Here is a 21,996-nt window from a genome sequence, read left to right on the forward strand (position 1 = left end):
AGTAACCCAAACCCAAAACAAAGGTCAAGGTTCTGGTCAGGGCTAACGCTTCTGCCTATAACAGCCACCTTTAACGTCGGGAGGAGCCCTTTGCTACTCGGATGCCACCAGGTCTTATAGTGAGAGAACCAAGGCAAGGGTTTTGGGCAGGCAAAGGAACCAGAACGTGTGTCAGGAAGGACAGGGAAAGAGTAAGTGTAGTTGTGGAACAGGCCGGGTTCAATACCAATCAGACAAAATCAAGACCCATAAGCGTAGTAAAGGACACAGGCTGGAGTCAAACCAGTACAAATTCAGGATCCGGAGGAATAGCCAGTAACAGGGTAAGGTCAGTACAGGCAGCGGATCAGCAGAGGTCAGGGACAGGCAAGGATCAAGAACAGGAAACCAGACAATAAGCGCACCCAGGAACAATCTCACAATAGACCTACGTTGGGCAATGAAAAAACAGACAAGGTGCCTCCGCAAGGAGAGCAACGGGAATTCCCACCACCCCACTAGACCACCAGGTCTCATTACAATGACTGGCCAAGTTGAGATTGTTTACACTGGAGAAGAGGCTCTCATGGGTGCTATGACAACTATGTATAAATATATATACATTCTGATTAGAAGAAGGTTCCATATTAATATGCAGAAAATGTTTTTTTTACAATGAGAGCTGTGAAGTTGTGGAATTCTCTACCTGAAATAGTCATAATGGCAGATACATTAGATAGCTTAAGGAAGGGGTTGGATGGCTTTTTAGCGAATGAGAAAATACAGGGTTATTGAATAGCTCTTAGTACAAGTTGATCCAAGCACTGGTTAGATTGCCATCTTGGAGTCTTGAATTTATCCCCCTCTGAGGAAAATTGGAGAGGCTTCAGAAAGCTTCCTCTGCATCAACTAGCTGTTAGGCCTACCTGATGGACGGGATTACGATGTTACTATTTTTTTCATGTGAGAAACAGTGAGATATGGTTTTCTTAATGAACTGCATCTTACTCTGTGGGAAAATCGGATCTGAATTATGAGATGAATCTGGCCCACTGTGGCCAGAAAACAAATAAAACAATATATAGAAAATATAGGTACTTTGAGGTTAATGATGATGCTAGATCTACAAACCCATATATTTCAAATAGAAAATAGTGCTGATTGATCACTTTTTGTTACTAGCGCAGGCTGTTGCAGCCTGAGGCGATTTTCTCAACTTTTGTTGTAACGTTTGTTACAAGAAACATACTAAACTTTGCCCCTTAAATAACATTTCATTTTATGAGACTTATATTAAATATTCATCTAAAATATTTTCTTTGTCAACTTTGTTTTCTCCATCCAATATTCACTAAGATTCTTTAAATCTCTCTGAAACAAAGATTAAATGTGCTACATAATAATAGTATTAGTAATAATAGTAACCTTAACAGCAGCCTTTTTCATACAGTATAAGTGAAAAAGGTTTCTTATAAAAGTGTTAACTGTATGTTAACATCTACCTGTACATAGTTAACATAGTTTAGTGCTCACTGTATAAGTATTATTGTTTTCTCATTATTTTTTTAGTATAGCTTGAAGTGTATTTGATGCCTTCTGTTACCATTAATACCTTCTTCACTGGTTGCAGAACTTGGTTTACAACATAGATGATATTGCCTGCAGGTTGTGATTCAAATATTCTGTTATCTTAATCTTCTATTAGTGCCATAATCATGGTTACACAACAAAATTGTTACCCCGAATGAGAAGAGATGCCACAGCTGATGCTTGGTCCACCACAGTTTGTGCTATGCATGTGTATCTCCCAGCATGTCTCAGCAGTGCATGAATAATATGTAGATCCCCAACAGCTTCATCCTGTAGAGGCACAGCATAAAGTATTGTTTAAGTAATGTGGTAAATGAATCTGTAAAGGTAGGCAAATGGGGAATAATCCCATCTTGTAAAGCAAACCCAGAATGGAAGGGGCTCTGTTTGAAGTCTGAGCTGTTTGAAGCTTTTGTGGCAGAGCAGAAATTGCAACTACACACAAGAGTCTAGTGAAGAGATAAATACCTCATATAGGGCCATTAGATGCAGAAGTTTTTTTGGTTTGAGCAAGCACTAATAAAGTAATAGCAATAGTACTAGTAATATCAATTACTTTAATGAATCCATGACCTGTTTAAACAGGTCAAGAATGCTAGAAAACTATACCCTTGAAGATTTCAGGTCTCTATAAAATTATATTGCATAAAACAGCCCATGTGTAAAATACTACTTCTAAATAGATAATTTTCATTAAAACACACTTTTCAACTATATTGCTGGTGTGTGCCATTGTATAAACTAAATAAAAACCAAATAGAAAAACTGCCATTTATATTACTAAGGGCTGTTCCCTGACTCATATTGCTTTCTGTGCTTATACCAAACCAAGGGCATTCATACATGCTAGGATACACCAGTCAAATAATACAGAGTTCTGCCTCAGTCAGGTGATCTCCATGGGAACACACAGGCCATCAAAAAATGGCAGTTCAAAGTAAAAGATGTAAATCATAATTATATGGGACCTGTTATCCAGAATGCTCGGAACATGGTGTTTTCTGGATAAGGGATCTTTCTGTAATTTGGATCTCCATATTTTAAGTGTACTGATAAATCCTTTAAACTTTAACCAAACCCAATACAATAGTTTTGCTTCCAATAAGGATTAATTATATCCTAGCATCAAAAATAGTTTTTGGAGACTCAGCACATGTATGAGGAGGCTCAAGTGCTCTGCCCTGAGCCTTCAGCTTGAGGCAGCGGACATCACCGTATTCATTTGTAGAACAGACACTTAAAGAGCAATCATCCAGGCAGATTTGTTATAAAAACAGTGGCATAACTATAGAGGAAGCAGACCCCACAGTCACAAGAGAGTCGGGAAAACAGAGGGGCCTAGACTGTGGGGTCTGCTTCCTCTATAGCTAATAAAAAAATCCTCCTCCTCAGCCACTTTCTCTTACTGGCGAGGAAGGGGGAAGCAAGTTGGGCGGGAGTTGGGTGCAGTTGGGGCAGGATATGGGCGGGGCAGAGGCAGGATGGTAAGGAGGATGGGGTGCGCAAGGCCCCTCTGAATATTTTTTTTGCAGGGGGCCCGACACGCTCTAGTTATGCCACTGGTTTAAAAATGGGTGTTTATTGAAGTACAAACAAGTATTACATCCTTAATTATATCTTAGTTGGGATCAAGTACATGCTACTATTGTACTATTACAGAGAAAAAGATAATCATTTATATATTATTAGAATTATTTGCTTATAATGGAGTCTATGGGATATGGCCATTCTATAATTTGGAGCTTTCTGGATAATGAATCCTATACCTATACCAATTAGGTAAGATTCTTTAACAGGTCACTTATTATGATTTAAACTGTAGGTTATGTATTTATTCTTATGGTTATAGTTTTACTTTTATTAGCTCAATTAGATAATTGTTGTGTAAGCCATAAAAATGAATATGCCAAATTATTGCACAGATTCAAATCAATTTGAAAACTTTTTTTTATGGGTTATCATGTGAAAACTTATGGGCGAGATTTAGTTTAAAGCTAAAACAGTTTCTGATGAATTTTCACTTTATAGAACAGTGATATAAGATTTTCTCATTTAGAGTCAGATTCATCAGAGAAAAGCTTATCTCCTAATTCAATTCCAGATTTTTCCATTAGTTTATTATAGATCAATAACAGATAATTTTAATCACACAATATGTAATACTATAGGAATGTAAGTGCACTCTAAAGGTGTAACATTTTTCTTATAATGCATTTTTGCCAACTTATATCTTTGCAGTGTTGAGAAAGTTGAATTATATATAGTTTAACCATGTCTAGTGCACCCAAAATTGTTCTTTAAACTATAGGATGAGCGCCATTACTGCTGAATATGTGCATATAATATGTGAAGGTGTTTTTTCTTTTTAATGTTAGTTCTCTCATTATTCCGCCTCTTGAAGGCTTCCCAATAGTTCAGTATTTAAGAGAGTTAAGCAGCAGATGTGAATACATCGCTTTTAAACTAACTTTGGACTGATACAAAGAACACTGTCTTGATGGGAACATCGGCTTAAGCATGTTTTTACAAACAATTGGGGGAATTTAATATAGTTCACTAATGGAAAAATTGTTCTCAAAGCAATTAAATATTCTCATTGCAAACAATTTTGCCTTTGCCAAATTGTAACAGACATTTTGCGAACCCTTTGCCCCTCACACCACAGGGTAGCGATTGCAAATATTATTGTTTGCAATATATGGTGTTTTGGCACCTCTCCCTGGAAGGTTTAATAACACCTCAAAGCTCCAAGCATGCTAAAACAATCAACAACTAATTTACATAATATCCTTGCTGATTATAATAAACAGATTATGCTGATTGGAGCAACATTCCAGAGGATACTCTATTGCGGAAAAAAGATCCTATTTACAAGTTATTCTGAATTGAGAAAACCAGTTGGATGACTGGTGAAACATCTTCAAGGAAAAAAAAACACAGCAAGTCCAGTTGATTTGACTTATTTCTACAGATATACCATGACCCGGAATGTAAAAATATCCAAGCCACTTATATGCTTAATGGAACTGCACTAGGGAAATCCATTATGGAAAAGGACCTTGGAGTCCTTATAGATGATAAACTTGCCTGTAGCAAGCAATTCCAGTCAGCAGCATCAAGGGCAAATAAGGTCTTGAGCTGCATTAAAAGGGGAATTGATTCATGGCAGGAAGTGGTCATACTTCCACTTTATAGAGCACTAGTAAGGCCCCATCTAGTATATGCAGTTTTGGTCTCCATCACTCAAACAGGACATTAGTGGATTAGAGAGGGTACAGAGAAGGGCAACTAAGCTGGTAAAAGGTATGGAAAATCTTAGCTATGAGAAAAGACTGGTCAAATTGGAGATGTTCACGTTCATGATGTTCATGGAGAAGAGGCATTTAACCCTTTACCTGCCAGCCATTTTGTCCTAGATGCGAACATCTACTGCCAAGCAGTTTTTAGATATTTTGCACTCTTTCACTTTAAGGGCCTTTCCTGGGGCGGTCTTTTAGTTTACCCAGCAAAACAATATATTGTTTTTTTCAGGACAACCTGAACTTTCAAAATATGCAGGAATTTTGGTGTAATTCTACTTCTGTAAAAAAATATTGGCTTCTAAGTGTCCAATAAAATGAAAAAAATCATGTTTCACAAAGAACAATCACATATATCAGAAACATCATTTACTTTATGTATGAGAACACAGCCTATTTGGAAAGGTCTATGTCTCCTGAACGCGGCAATACCAAATATATATAGTTTTATGGAGATTTCTCACTTGTATAGATCAAAATCTAAAAGCAGTACACAACCAAATTTCCAAAGCTCCGCTCCCCAAACGGCATACTTCTGCTTTCAAGGCCAAACATTCCACTAACAGTAGGTTTACCCTAGAAAACTACCCATTATTAGAAAGAACAGATTCTGGTGAATCAAAAATGGGTAAATATATCGTTGTACTCCAAACTACCAAGTTGCAATTGTTTCCTAAAGTTATAATGTTTTATAGAAATTGGTGAATTTTTTGAAAAATTACCTCAAAGCTTCCAATCTACAGAATCATATCTCCCACAAATCATTAGGTATCAATGTAAAACACCCCAAATATGAAAGCCTGGGGTCCGCTGAACAATTTGATGCCCAATATATATAGGTGTACCCAAACATGTGGCATATAGGGGCCCTAAAATATAGACACCTCATTTGAGCTATCAGTTCTGTAATTCCAGATACTGCAAAATCAACACATTTGCATCGTTTTGGGGGGGGTAAAAGTAGAAAAAAGTAAGTTCACCCCAGAAAACCGTATATTTTCGGAAAGTACACATTCCCACGAATCTAAATTGGGTATGCATGTCTTTGTACTACAAAGTACCAAGCTGCAAATCATTCCTAAATGTGGTGATTTCGGTGACATTTCCAAAAATCACCTCAAAATTTCTACCCTGCAGCATCGTATTACCCACATACTTTTAGGTATCAAGAGAAATCACCCCAAATATGAAAGCCTAGGCTCCTCCGAACACTTTGATGCCCAATATGTATAGGTGTACTCAAGCACGTGGCATACAGGGGCCCCAAAAGGAAGACCCCCATATGGTCTGTCATTTCAGGTACAGCAAAATCAACACATTTACATCGTTTTGGGGGGGGTCAAAAGTAGAAAAAAGTAAGTTCACCCCAGAAATCCATATATTTTCGGAAAGTAAACATTCCCACGAATCTAAATTGGGTATGCATGTCTTTGTACTCCACAATAACAAGCAGCAAACCATTCCTAAATATGGTGATTTTGGCGACATTTCCAAAAATCACCTCAAAATTTCTACCCTGCAGCATCGTATTGCCCACATACTTTTAGGTATCAAGAGAAATCACCCCAAATATGAAAGCCTAGGGTCCTCTGAACAGTTTGATGCCCAATATGTATAGGTGTACCCACGCACGTTGCATATAGGGGCCCCAAAAGGAAGACCCCCATATGGTCTGTCATTTCAGACACTGCAAAATCAAGCCATTTACATCGTTTTGGGGGGGTAAAAGTAGAAACGGGTAAGTTCACCCCAGAAAACCATATATTTTCGGAAAGTACACATTCCCACGAATCTAAATTGGGTATGAATGTCTTTGTACTCCAAAGTACCAAGCCGCAAACCATTCCTAAATTTGGTGATTTTGGCGACATTTCCAAAAATCACCTCAAAATTTCTACCCTGCAGCATCGTATTACCCACATACTTTTAGGTATCAAGATAAATCGCCCCAAATATGAAAGCCTAGGTTCCTCTGAACAGTTTGATGCCCAATATGTATAGGTGTACCCACGCACGTGGCATATAGGGGCCCCAAAAGGAAGACCCCCATATGGTCTGTCATTTCAGATACTGCAAAATCAAGACATTTACATCGTTTTGGGGGGGGCAAAAGTAGAAAAGGGTAAGTTCACCCCAGAAAACCATATATTTTCCGAAAGTACACATTCCCACGAATCTAAATTGGGTATGCATGTCTTTGTACTCCAAAGTACCAAGCCGCAAACCATTCCTAAATTTGGTGATTTTGGCGACATTTCCAAAAACCACCTCAAAATATCTACCCTGCAGCATCGTATTGCCCGCATACTTTTAGGTATCAAGAGAAATCACCCCAAATATGAAAGCCTAGGGTCCCCTGAACAGTTTGATGCCCAATATGTATAGGTGTACCCACGCACGTGGCATATAGGGGCCCCAAAAGGAAGACCCCCATATGGTCTGTCATTTCAGATACTGCAAAATCAAGACATTTACATCGTTTTGGGGGGGCAAAAGTAGAAAAGGGTAAGTTCACCCCAGAAAACCATATATTTTCCGAAAGTACACATTCCCACGAATCTAAATTGGGTATGCATGTCTTTGTACTCCAAAGTACCAAGCCGCAAACCATTCCTAAATTTGGTGATTTTGGCGACATTTCCAAAAACCACCTCAAAATATCTACCCTGCAGCATCGTATTGCCCACATACTTTAGGTATCACAAGAAATCACCCCAAATATGAAAGCCTAGGGTCCTCTGAACAGTTTGATGCCCAATATGTATAGGTGTACCCACGCACGTGGCATATAGGGGCCCCAAGAGGAAGACCCCATATGGTCTGTCATTTCAGATACTGCAAAATCAAGACATTTACATCGTTTTGGGGGGGGCAAAAGTAGAAAAGGGTAAGTTCACCCCAGAAAACCATATATTTTCGGAAAGTACACATTCCCACGAATCTAAATTGGGTATGCATGTCTTTGTACTCCAAAGTACCAAGCCGCAAACCATTCCTAAATTTGGTGATTTTGGCAACATTTCCAAAAATCACCTCAAAATATCTACCCTGCAGCATCGCATTACCCACATACTTTTAGGTATCAAGAGAAATCACCCCAAATATGAAAGCCTAGGGTCCTCTGAACAGTTTGATGTCCAATATGTATAGGTGTACCCAAGCACGTGGCATATAGGGGCCCCAAAAGGAAGACCCCCATATGGTCTGTCATTTCAGGTACTGCAAAATTAACACATTTACATTGTTTTGGGGGGGGGCAAAAGTAGAAAAAAGTAAGTTCACCCCAGAAAACCATATATTTTCGGAAAGTACACATTCCCAGGAATCTAAATTGGGTATGCATGTCTTTGTACTCCAAAGTACCAAGCCGCAAACCATTCCTAAATTTGGTATTATGCCGACATTTCCAAAAACCACCTCAAAATTTCTACCCTGCAGCATCGTATTACCCACATACTTTTAGGTATCAAGAGAAATCACCCCAAATATAAAAGCCTAGGGTCCCCTGAACAGTTTGATGCCAAATATGTATAGGTGTACCAAAGCATGTGGCATATAAGGGCCCTAAAATTAAGACCCCCCCCCATATGGTTTGTCATTTCAGGTACTGCAAAATCAAGACATTTACATTGTTTTGGGGGGGCAAAAGTAGAAAAGGGTAAGTTCACCCCAGAAAACCATATATTTTCGGAAAGTACACATTCCCACGAATCTAAATTGGGTATGCACGTCTTTGTACTCCGAAGTACCAAGCCGCAAACCATTCCTAAATTTGGTGATTTTGGCGACATTTCCAAAAACCACCTCAAAATATCTACCCTGCAGCATCGTATTGCCCACATACTTTTAGGTATCAAGAGAAATCACCCCAAATATGAAAGCCTAGGGTCCTCTGAACAGTTTCATGCCCAATATGTATAGGTGTACCCACGCACGTGGCATATAGGGGCCCCAAAAAGAAGACCCCCATATGGTCTGTCATTTCAGATACTGCAAAATCAAGACATTTACATTGTTTTGGGGGGGGCAAAAGTAGAAAAGGGTAAGTTCACCCCAGAAAACCATATATTTTCGGAAAGTACACATTCCCACGAATCTAAATTGGGTATGCATGTCTTTGTACTCCAAAGTACCAAGCCGCAAACCATTCCTAAATGTGGTGATTTCGGTGACATTTCCAAAAATCACCTCAAAATTTCTACCCTGCAGCATCGTATTACCCACATACTTTTAGGTATCAAGAGAAATCACCCCAAATATGAAAGCTTAGGGTCCTCTGAACAGTTTCATGCCCAATATGTATAGGTGTACCCAAGCACGTGGCATATAGGGGCCCCAAAAGAAGACCCCCATATTGTCTGCCATTTCAGATACTGCAAAATCAAGACATTTACATCGTTTTGGGGGGGGCAAAAGTAGAAAAGGGTAAATTCACCCCAGAAAACCATATATTTTCGGAAAGTACACATTCCCACGAATCTAAATTGGGTATGCATGTCTTTGTTCTACAAAGTACCAAGCTGCAAATCATTCCTAAATGTGGTGATTTTGGTGACATTTCCAAAAATCACCTCAAAATTTCTACCCTGCAGCATCGTATTACCCACATACTCTTAGGTATCAAGAGAAATCACCCCAAATATGAAAGCCTAGGGTCCTCTGAACAGTTTGATGCCCAATATGTATAGGTGTACCCAAGCACGTGGCATATAGGGGCCCCAAAGGAAGACCCCCATTTGGTCTGTCATTTCAGATACTGCAAAATCAAGACATTTACATCGTTTTGGGGGGGGGGCAAAAGTAGAAAAGGGTAAATTCACCCCAGAAAACCATATATTTTCGGAAAGTACACATTCCCACGAATCTAAATTGGGTATGCATGTCTTTGTACTACAAAGTACCAAGCTGCAAATCATTCCTAAATGTGGTGATTTCGGTGACATTTCCAAAAATCACCTCAAAATTTCTACCCTGCAGCATCGTATTACCCACATACTTTTAGGTATCAAGAGAAATCACCCCAAATATGAAAGCTTAGGGTCCTCTGAACAGTTTGATGCCCAATATGTATAGGTGTACCTAAGCATGTGGCATATAGGGGCCCCAAAAGAAGACCCCCATATGGTCTGTCATTTCAGATACTGCAAAATCAACACATTTATATTGTTTTGAAGGGGGCAAATGTAGATAAAAGTAAGTTCACCCCAGAAAACCATATATTTTCGGAAAGTACACATTCCCAGGAATCTAAATTGGGTATACATGTCCTTGTACTCCAAAGTACCAAGTCGCAAGTCTTTCCTAAATTTGGCGATAAAAGCAACGGTTTTTACATTTTTGAAAATCGCCTAAAAATATTGCAATTGGCCACATTTATCTCACCCAATTTCTTGCATACAATTGTAAAATAACATAAATATTTATGCCAAGGGACGACTGAACAGTTTGATGCCCAATATGCATAGATACACCAAGGCAGCTGGCATGTGCAGACCCCAAATAAAAATAGTGCATATGAGTTTTCTCCGCTGCCGATTCGCCTTCTGTGAACATAGACCATTGACTTCATATTATGTGCCTCAAGACCCTCCTTACAGCAAAGACCCCCAAAACCATATGTTTTTGGAAAGTACACATTCTGACGAATCCAACAAAGATAAAGATGTCTTTCTACACCAAACTACCAAACTGCAAAGCTTTTCTAAACTTAGAGGTTTTTACAACATTTCTGAAAATTGCCTAAAAATGCTGCAGTTTGCCGCATTTTTCGCACACAATGTTTTACGTACAAAGAAAAATCACCCTAAATATGGACGTCAGAGGTCTGATGAATAGCTTGATGCCCAATATGCATAGATTTACCCAAGTATGTGGTGTGTACGGACCCCAAATGAAAAACATGCATATGAATTTTCACACTAGCCAACTAAGCTGCTGAAAACAGTACTCCAACTTTGCGTTATGTGTTGTAAGACCCCCAAACTGTAAAAAGCCCCCAGAACAGCATACATTTTTGGAAAGTACATATTCTGACGGATCAAACAAAGTAAAATCTATCATTCTATACCAAAGCACCAAACAGCAAAACTATACTAAAGATACATAAGGAAAAATAATGCAGGGATAAATTGCAATAAAACCACAAAAATTGTGTAAATCAATGAAATAACAAAATTACTGATCCAACAGCATAATTAGTGGCCAAAATCGATTACCCAATAGTCATGCTGCCAAAACAAATGGTTTTTAGGGGTAAAAAAACACAAATTAGTAAAATGAAAAAGTAAAAAAAAAAAAATCCCTCTTTGTGAGTTTTTTGTGTATACATGTGTATACACTTCTAAAAGTGGTGTGACAGTGTGTATATAAGTGTGAAATAAGTGCAAATAAGTGTACATAACTTTCCAAAAAAATAAAAAAAAAAAATAAAAAAATCTTTACTAAAATGACTGTGTAACTGTGTACAGATCTATACAATGTAGTGTAGTGTGTATGTAGTGTTTGTGTAGTGTGTAATTTAGCAAATAAAGGCCACTTACCATTGCTGGAGCAGGGGAGAGAGTCTAATCCTCTTTCAGCAGCGTGTGTGCTGAGTCACTGCAGTCAGGAAGTGCGTGGGCGTCGCCAGAGCAGCAGAGAGCAGAAGGAAGACGGAGGAGCTGGTAAGTTGCTTCTTTTTGCGATTTTAGGTCGATCCTGCAACAATCCTGTTGCAGGACCGACATGACAGCCCCCCAGCCTTGTTGCCCAGGGGGCTGTCAGCACTGCTAAGTCTCTGCAGAGGCGGCTAAAGCCGCTGATGCAGAGTACAGCATGTTAAACTGCAAGAACGTACAATGTACGTGCTTGGCAGTTAAAGCCCTTGCCTGCCAGAACGTACAGCGTACGTGCTTGGCAGGCAAAGGGTTAAGGGGGATATGATAACTATGTATAAATATATAAGGGCTGCTGACTGGAATAAAGCAACTTAAAGCAAACAAATCAACTGAAAAGGATAAGTGTTATTAACTGCTATTTTATATTAAGGTTTATATATATTAAGGTTTATATTTAACTACTGTGGTTTTATTTTTTAAAGGTTTTTTTCTGTCTTGAGTGCTAAACAGCAAAGTTTGGTGTGCTAGTGTGCTTACAGCAAGTTTGTCACAACCTGCTTTACTTTGCAGTAAGTTTTCCCTCCGTTTGAGCGGCTGGGGTTTGATTAGTTGCACATGAACAGACTGTATAAATAGAACCCCTGGGACTCCAGTGAGTCTGTTTAAAACAGGCTGCTGACTGGAATAAAACAACTTAAAGCAAACAAATCAACTGAAAAGGATAAGTATTTGTTATTAACTGCTATTTTATATTAGGGTTTATATTTAACTACTGTGGTTTTATTTTTTAAAGGTTTTTTTTCTGTCTTGGGTGCTAAACAGCAAAGTTTGGTGTGCTAGTGTGCTTGCAGCAAGTTTGTCACAACCTGCTTTATTTTGCAGTTAGCTTTGCCTCAGTTTGAGGGGGTGGGTTTTGATTAGTTGCACCTGAACAGACTGTATAAATAGAACCCCTGGGACTCCAGTGGAGCTTGCTCTAGTGTTAGCTTCTCTAAAGTGTGGGATATGTAAGTGGAGTTACAAACACGGGAGTTAAGTGGGGGATCTGTAAGTGGAGTTACAAACATGGGAGTTAAAGGGATATTGTCATGGGATGGGAAAACGTTTTTTTTCAAAATGAATCAGTTAATAGTGCTGTTCCAGCAGAATTCTGCACTGAAATCCATTTCTCAAAAGAGCAAACAGATTTTTTATATTCAATTTTGAAATCTGACATGGGGCTAGACATTTTGTCAATTTCCCAGCTGCCCCTGGTCATGTGACTTGTGCCTGCACTTTAGGAGAGAAATGCTTTCTGGCAGGCTGCTGTTTTTCCTTCTCAATGAAACTGAATGTGTCTCAGTGGGACGTGGGTTTTTACTATTGAGTGCTGTTCTTAGATCTACCAGGCAGTTGTTATCTTGTGTTAGGGAGCTGCTATCTGGTTACCTTCCCATTGTTCTTTTGTTTGGCTGCTGGGGGGGAGGGATGGAGGGGGTGATATCACTCCAACTTGCTGTACAACAATAAAGAGTTGACCAGGGGCAGCTGGGAAACTGACAATATGTCTAGCCCCATGTCAGATTTCAAAATTTAATATAAAAAAATCTGTTTGCTCTTTTGAGAAATGGATTTCAGTGCAGAATTCTGCTGGAGCAACACTATTAACTGATTCATTTTGGAAATTTTTTTTTTCCCCATGACAGTATCCCTTTAAGTGGGGGATCTGTAAGTGGAGTTACAAACACAGGAGTTTCAAACTAAAGGCGGTTCAAACTAGGTCAAAAGTTTGTTCTAAACCCTAATTTTTATTTTATTTTTTTCCCTGTTTTGATCTGTAACTGGGATAATGAGTGCTAGCAAGATTGAAGGTCTGTCATATCTATGAAGATTTGGAATAAAAGATCCAACATGCTTACCTCTGTGGTGGTTGTGAGCAAATTGCCACTTTGGAGGCTCAAGTTAGAGCACTAGAGCAACAAATTGCAACACTGCGGTCGAATGACAATCTTGAAAGGAGTCTTTTGCTCACTGAGTAGGACCTAGCGGGGTCAGATAGTTTTGGGGGGAACAGAACAGCAGCAGGATGTTGAGGCAGCTAGCTGGGTTACAGTTAGAAAATCTAAGGTGGGCAAAAGGAAAATGGAGGCTGATCCGGAGCTTATACATCGCAACAAATTTGCCAGATTGTGTGAAGATGATGGGAGTATGAACTCTGGATTGGCAATTCTAGATGGGGCTGTTCTCTCTAACAGCCGGGAGACCAGTTTCTCTCATAGTGGTGGGGAGGAGAGTAGAGTCAGGCCTAAGCAGATTGTGGTTGTAGGGGACTCAATTATTAGGAAAGTGGATAGGGTAATTTGTCGTCTGGATCACTACAACCAAACAGTTTGCTGTCTACCTGGTGCCAGGCTTCGGCATGTGGTTGATCGGATAGACAAATTATTGGGTGGGGCTGGGCATGACCCAGCTGTCTTAGTGCATATCGGTACTAATGACAAAATATATGGTAGATTGGGCTGATTTTTCCTTGGGGTACAACCTATACAGTCGTGACGGTTTGCACCTCAATGGAAGGGGGTCAATGGTGCTAGGGGAAAGAATGGCTAAGAGGTTGGAAGAGTGTTTAAACTAGACAAGGGGGGGGTGTGAGATAAAGAATTATGGGGAAGCTAGGGTAGACGGGGCAGTGGGGTTAGTAAGGGGTCATGGCGGAGGAGTGAGGGGGGCATACAGTTTACCAGCTAAGGAGGTCCCTCTGTTACAAGGAAAACAGAATAATACTAATTAGTGGTGCTTGCGAAGCAAAGCATCACTACTGTTATCTTGCAAACTTATTAGTGGTGCTTGCGAAGCAAAGCATCATTAGTGGTGCTTGCGAAGCAAAGCATCACTACTGTTATCTTGTTAGTGGTGCTTGCGAAGCAAAGCATCACTACTGTTATCTTGCAAACTTATTTTTATTAGTGGTGCTTGCGAAGCAAAGCATCACTACTGTTATCTTGCAAACTTATTTTTATTCTTCTTCCGTATGAAAGTTTGGCGCGTAACTAGTCCCGCACCGTTTGTCCTAGACCCATGAATGAGGTGTCAAATCGTGCGGCTTAATCGGGAATGGGGTGGTATGACTTTTCTAAGGGGTGGGTGGTTAATTGCCCCTTGCGGGGGCAATTAACCACCCCAAAAAGTCCCATAGATTAACATTGAGGCCAACTTTTGACGGATTCTAGCGCAGAGAGGGAATCTTGTAGAAACGTTAAATTTACCACCTGGTTTGCGACCTGTGTCAGATGATACCCCACACGAGGGTATAAGTTTTACCCCCGGGGCAGGAGAGGTCCCCAAATTTGCCCCATTGACTTATAATGGGGAATTTATCGAATAATTAGTTTGTCGCAGACCCATGAATGAGGTGTCAAACCGTTCATCTTATTCGGGAATGGGGTGTTGTGACTTTTCTGTCCTATTTTGGGGACCCAAAAAAGTGAGCGGAGCCGCAAACAACCAATCAGATTTTCCCTATTGACTTCAATGAGAAAATGTAAACAGCTGTAATTCTCACAGTAATAAAGCCAGAGCTCCCAAACTTGGCACCGTGGGTCACTGGGTGACTGCGGCCAAAATTTACAAAAAGTGGGCGGAGTCTACAACAGCCAATCAAATTTCAGCCATTCAATTAAATAGGAAAATTTTAAACTGCTGCCGCTCTTAGACGGTTAATGGCAGCCTCCTCAAAGTTGGCACAGTTGGTCACTGGGGGACTGGGATTAAAATTAAGAAACGTGGGTGGAGCCAAAACCAACCAATCAGATTTCTTTGATTGGTTTTAATGGGAAAAATTAAGAAGGCTGCCATTCTCTCAGTATTGATGTCAGGGACCTTGAATATCACAAATGTGGTCGCTGGGGGTTTCCACTTCAAGTTTAGAAAAAGTGGGCGGAGCCACCAACAACCAATCAAATTTCATTCATTGATTTTCAATAGAAAAAAATAGAAATGCTGCCATTTTTACACATTAAATGACAGCATTCCCAAACTTTGGTATGTTAGTCACTGAGTGACTGTGGTTCACAATTAGGAAAAAAAGGGGCGGGGCAACAACAGCCAATCAGATTTGGGCCTGAGTTTTGCCACGGCAAGCACCACTCACATTTTCTTCAGGAAATGTACCTCTCTAGTTTAACATATAATTCTCCACTAAGTAATGCAAATTTCAAAAGTAAAAGTAGTAACCTACGCTGTATGCTGGCAAATGCACGGAGTTTGTCAGGTAAAATGGGAGACCTAGAATTAATTGCATGCTCTAAAAATTATAGTTACATAGTTACATAGTTAAATTGGGTTGAAAAAAGACAAAGTCCATCAAGTTCAACCCCTCCAAATGAAAACCCAGCATCCATACACACACCCCTCCCTACTTTTAATTAAATTCTATATACCCATACCTATACTAACTATAGAGCTTAGTATCACAATAGCCTTTGATATTATGTCTGTCCAAAAAATCATCCAAGCCATTCTTAAAGGCATTAACTGAATCAGCCATCACAACATCACCCAGCAGTGCATTCCACAACCTCACTGTCCTGACTGTGAAGAACCCCCTACATTGCTTCAAATTAAAGTTCTTTTCTTCTAGTCTAAAGGGGTGGCCTCTGGTACGGTGATCCACTTTATGGGTAAAAAGGTCCCCTGCCATTTGTCTATAATGTCCTCTAATGTACTTGTAAAGTGTAATCATGTCCCCTCGCAAGCGCATTTTTTCCAGAGAAAACAACATAATTGGTATCCCTGGTGGGATGAAACATGTGACTGGATTGTGAATTTAAATGGTTACACCCTTTTTAGGAGGGACAGAGGGATTAAAAAGGGTGGAGTGTGTTTGTATGTAAAGCCTGAATTAAAGCCATGGGCTAAAGAAATAACAATAGCTGGCACTGGTGAGGGTGTAGAATCACTCTGGGTAGAGATTTTGACTGGGTAAAAGGTAACAAAAAGAATTATCATTGGTGTATGCTATAAACCACCTCGTATAAGGGCTATTCCACACGGGGAGATAGCGACGCGTTTGCGGTCGCGGCGACAAAGCGCCGCGACAGTCGCCGCGACCGGCGCAGCCAACAGTTTTGTATGGGCGCCTATGTAAAAACGCCTGTGCTAACCACACGAGGCGATGCGCTTTTCAACAGTCGCCTGAAAAAGCCTGGCGAGGCATTTTCAGGCGACTGTTGAAAAGCGCATCGCCTCGTGTGGTTAGCACAGGCGTTTTTACATAGGCGCCCATACAAAACTGTCGCCTGCGCCGGTCGCGGCGACTGTCGCGGCGCTTTGTCGCCGCGACCGCAAACGCGTCGCTATCTCCCCGTGTGGACTAGCCCTAAGTGTCGAGTATGAAGCCCAGCTACTCTTGCAGATACAAGCGGCTTCACAGCTGGGTCAAGTTGTTGCTATGGGTGACTTCAATTATCCAGACATTGACTGGGGTAATGGGGTTGCTAAGACAGAAAAAGCTAGTAGGTTTGTAAATATGCTGAATGTCAACTTTTTATTCCAGCTCGTTCAAGAACCTACTAGGAATAACTCTCTTTTGGACCTTGTAATAACTAATAATACTGAACTCATTTCTAACATTTGTGAAGGTGAGCATTTAGGGAATAGTGATCATAACATGGTCTCCTTTGAGATTCTGTTGCAGAAGCAATTCTATAAGGGAGTAACTAAAACACTAGATTTCAGACGTGCAAACTTTGACAGTATAAGGGCATCTCTGCAACATATTAAGTGGGAAATGCTTTTCACAGGGTTAAACACAGAACAAAAATGGGAAGTCTTTAAAATGCTGCTTGATAAATATACTTGTCAGTATATTCGACTTGTATGCAAGGAACTTCGTTGCAAAGCAAAACCTTTTTGGTTCAATAGAAGCTTTGGTGTTGAGGTGGGTAAGAAAAGACATGCTTTTAAGGCTTTCAAGTTAGCTGGAACAGCGAATCATTTATAAGGTACAAGGAGGCCAATAAATCATGCGAAGAAGCTATAAGGCAAGTTAAAATTGCTATAGAAAAGGATATTGCAGCAAGCAGTAAAAAAAATCCAAAATTATATTTTAAATATGTTAAGAGTAAAAAAATTAAGCAGGAAGGGGTGGGACCCTTACTATCAGAGGGGGGTCAGCTGGTTGATGAAAACAAAATAAAAGCGCAGATTCTGAACTCGTATTTTTCATCTGACTACACAAATGAGGAACCAGTAAGTGAAGGTTTCCTTCTTAATTGTCCCAATTCTAGTAATAAAACTAATAATGCATGGTTCACACATGAAGAAATTTAAAAGAGACTAGAACATGTTAAGATTAACAAAGGCCAGATGGTATTTATCCCAGGGTAATTAGCGAGCTTAGCTCTGTGATTGCCAAACCTCTTTACTTAATTTTTCAGGATTCTTTAAGATCTGGCATAGTGCCGAGAGACTGGCGAATTGCTAATGTGGTGCCTCTATTCAAAAAAGGATCCCCTTCTCAGCCTCAAAACTATAGGCCAGTTAGTCTGACGTCAGTGGTAGGAAAGCTTTTGGAAGGGTTAATAAAGGATAAGATACTGGACTTCATAGCAAATCATAATACTATGAGTTTGTGCCAGCATGGTTTTATGCGTAATAGATCTTGCCAGACTAACTTAATTTCTTTTTATGAGAAGGTAAGTAGAGACCTCGATTCTGGGATGGCAGTGGATGTGATTTACTTAGACTTTGCTAAAGCATTTGATACAGTGCCACACAAAAGGTTACTGGTTAAATTAAGGAATGTTGGCCTGGAACATAGTATTTGTACCTGGATAGAGAACTGGCTAAAAGATAGACTACAAAGAGTGGTTGTAAATGGAACATTTTCTAATTGGACCAGTGTTGTTAGTGGAGTACCACAGGGCTCTGTACTAGGTCCCTTGCTTTTCAACTTGTTTATTAATGACCTGGAGGTGGGCATTGAAAGTACTGTTTCTATTTTTGCAAATGATACTAAATTGTGCAGAACTATAGGTTCCATGCAGGATGCTGCCACTTTGCAGAGTGATTTGTCTAAATTGGAAAACTGGGCAGCAAACTGGAAAATGAGGTTCAATGTTGATAAATGCAACGTTATGCACTTTGGCAAAAATAATATAAATGCAAGTTATACACTAAATGGCAGGATCTAGGGGTCTTTGTATATAACAAGTTGTCTAATTCTGAGCAGTGTCATTCTGTGGCTACCAAAGCAAGTAAAGTTCTGTCTTGCATAAAAAAGGGCATTAACTCAAGGGATGAAAACATAATTATGCCTCTTTATAGGTCCCTGGTAAGGCCTCATCTGGAGTATGCAGTGCAGTTTTGGACTCCAGTCCTTAAAAGGGATATAAATGAGCTGGAGAGAGTGCAGAGACATGCAACTAAATTGGTTAGAGGGATGGAAGACTTAAATTATGATGGTAGACTGTCAAGGTTGTGGTTGTTTTCTCTGGAAAAAAAGCGCTTGCGAGGGGACATGATTACACTTTACAAGTACCTTAGAGGACATTATAGACAAATAGCAGGGGACCTTTTTACCCATAAAGTAAATCACCGTACCAGAGGCCACCCCTTTAGACTAGAAGAAAAGAACTTTTATTTGAAGCAACGTAGGGGGTTCTTCACAGTCAGGACAGTGAGGTTGTGGAGTGCACTGCCGGGTGATGTTGTGATGGCTGATTCAGTTAATGCCTTTAAGAATGGCTTGGATGATTTTTTGGACAGACATAATATCAAAGGCTATTGTGATACTAAGTTCTATAGTTAGTATAGGTATGGGTATATAGAATTTAATTAAAAGTAGGGAGGGGTGTGTGTATGGATGCTGGGTTTTCATTTGGAGGGGTTGAACTTGATGGACTTTGTCTTTTTTCAACCCAATTTAACTATGTAACTATATAATAATTTCTCTAATGTTTTATTCACCAGCCGGTCTTTCCAGCTGACACAAGGTCACCTATTCTGACTAGAAGAAAAGAGGTTCCACCTAAATATTCAGAAGGGTTTTTTTTTTACATTGAGAGCTGTGAAGATGTGGAATTCTCTCCCTGAATCAGTCATACCGGCTGATACATTAGATAGCTTTAAGAATGGGTTGGATGGCTTTTTAGCAAGTGAGTGAATACAGGGTTATGGAAGATAGCTCATAGTACAAGTTGATCCAGGACTAGGATGTTTCCCCTCTGAGGAATTCCTGCTTTAGTAATTCTTTAACTCCCAACTCTTTAGGAAAGTTTTGTTGTGAAAGCTGCTAATGCTGCACTGTTGTAGATTCTTGTGTGTGAATTTGGTTTGTTTCCTGGCCATCTGCTAGTCTCATCCCTTTGTGCTTCGTTTCTCTGATTCCTGTTTATAACCTGGCTTGATCTCATGAACTACTCTGTTGCGTGTCCTGATTTAAGCTCCACCCACCACTGTCTGCCCTAATGGATTTCTGCTTTTACAGAGTTACTGCTCATTTCTGTGCCTAGCCTGCAGTAGTCCTGTAGTCCAATGTAAGTAGCATGCAGCCTGCCTTTGGTGTGACACTGAGGTCTATTACACACTTCATCAGATTCCCTAGCAATATATATATATATCAAATCATACAGCAGACAGCACCACGCTTCAAATGCCATTACCCCAGTGCCTATTAAAACTTGGCATATAGGAAGAAAAAAAACAGCTCTCAGGAAGTCTCCATCCAGTGAATAAATCATCTTTATTCAGTGCGTGTACGGTGTTTTGATCCCTTTTGTGAAACTATGCTGGTCTTTTTTTTTTACTGTATTTAAAAATTATCAAATTGATTCTGTGTTATTATGTGAAATAACTAGCACATTATCAAGGGAGTGCTGATCCATTTTATTAATGGATAATAACCTGTGATCATGCACGCTGAATCACCAGGGATAGAATGCAGGCACCTTAGATTCCCTTTCCTATTGAGTGCAGTACAACGTTATTCTATCCAATGCATAAAATAAATTGTGCGTTACCTATATAAACTTAATTTAGTTTAGTTTAGAGAGGGGCCCCTACATACAATGTAAATGAGTACCATAGTCAGAAATTGATATGATCTCAGAGACCAAAAAGATCTTCTTTTCAAACGTATAAAAAAATAATGAGGCCTGCATAGGGCTGATGTGATGTTAAGCAGGGCCCCCTCCCCCATAGAGTGTGTACATGGTGGCTAGGGCCCCCAAGCAGCACGCAGAGAATAGAACAATAGGTAAGTGACTTTTGGCAGGAAAAAGGGGGGCGGGCTGGGGGGTGGAACCAGGGGGCAAGTAAGTCCAGAATGGGCTACTAAAGGAGAGGGTAGCAGAGAGCAGGTAGAATAACTTTTGTTTTTTGTCTCTTGCAGGACGTGTACCGGAAGCTGCAGCTCTGTGAAACTCCTTTTGAGATGGAGGTGAAGAGAGGAAGAATCGGTGCTCTAAGGAGCCCTCAGAGGTTCTAGGAAGAGTTGGAGAGCTCTGCGGTCACCAGCCCAAGATCAAAAAGGAGGGTACATTTTTCTCCCCAGGGAAGAAGCCCTGACAGAAGGCGCAGGATGGAGGAAGACCTCGTCAGCGTTGGTGCAGGAAGACTCAGGATGGAAGAGGACATCGGAAGGCGCAGGTCGAATAAAGATGATGGCGCAGACAAGGCATCACGAGACTGCCCGCGAGACTTCGGTGACGTCACTGTGCCAGAGGAAGGAGCCAGGACGGATACTGCGTCTGCTGGGAGCCTGAGAAAAGCAGGAGAGCCGAGGGAAGAGATGTTTGGAGGCTCACACAGTGAGACAGAGGAAACGCTTGTCCCCACCAACAAGTCACCAGGGATTTCAGGAGGTGGGAGCCAAGGGCAGGCAGGGTCCAGGGGTCCACGTGGGTTGAGGGGAGCATCAGGAGGGGTGTCTTGGGGGAACAAGCAGGCCAACAGGGGCCACAGGTACAAGTACCAATCCAAGACATCCACATTGGTCCTGTGGCAATGATTTTGACTATTGGGAGGAGGATAGCACTTGCTATATTGATGATGAATATGATTATGAGGATGATCTTGATTTTTTCCCTGCAAGTAGGTGATGGTATAACCAAAGGAGGCCTGGAAGGATGTTTTGTTGGGAGGATGCCGGTTATGATAATAATCGCGTGCCAAGTTTCTTTTTTAGGAAAAAGGAGGTGGAGGAGGAGAGTTGGCTGCAATGGAGAAGGAGAGAGAGCAGAGGCAAGAAGAGGAGGAAGGGCCTTCAAGCGGCAAGGAGAGAGTGGCAATGATCCAGTGCAGCCGGGCAGTAAGCGCAGAAGGATAATACGGTTCCTGGTCCAAATTCTAAAGTGTCTAGGTGGGAGGCTACTATGGGTGAGTCGAATGTACAAGAGAATGTATCTTCTGATTTGGACTGATTCTGAAGGGTCAGGTAGCGAAGCAGAAGGGGGCAAGATTAAATGGCTTTAATTAAGAAATATTTGAAAGGTAAAGAGCAGGGGGGCAGAAAAAGCAAAGGAAGGTAGTCCAGCAATGGTTCCAGTTGGGGC

At 40.5% G+C, this 21,996-nt stretch overlaps 1 protein-coding gene across 1 annotated transcript in view; it reads right to left on the reverse strand.

The window, feature by feature from the left end:
- Positions 1-21,996, reverse strand: part of LOC108708146 (contactin-2) — a 352,213-nt gene that overhangs the window by 97,535 nt on the left and 232,682 nt on the right. The window contains exon 14 of the mRNA XM_018246539.2: positions 1,719-1,839. Coding sequence (XP_018102028.2) covers positions 1,719-1,839 — 121 coding nt within the window. The remainder of the gene's footprint in view (positions 1-1,718; positions 1,840-21,996) is intronic.

Source organism: Xenopus laevis, chromosome 2L, assembly GCF_017654675.1.
Source record: "Xenopus laevis strain J_2021 chromosome 2L, Xenopus_laevis_v10.1, whole genome shotgun sequence".
NCBI classification, from domain to species: Eukaryota; Metazoa; Chordata; class Amphibia; order Anura; family Pipidae; genus Xenopus; species Xenopus laevis.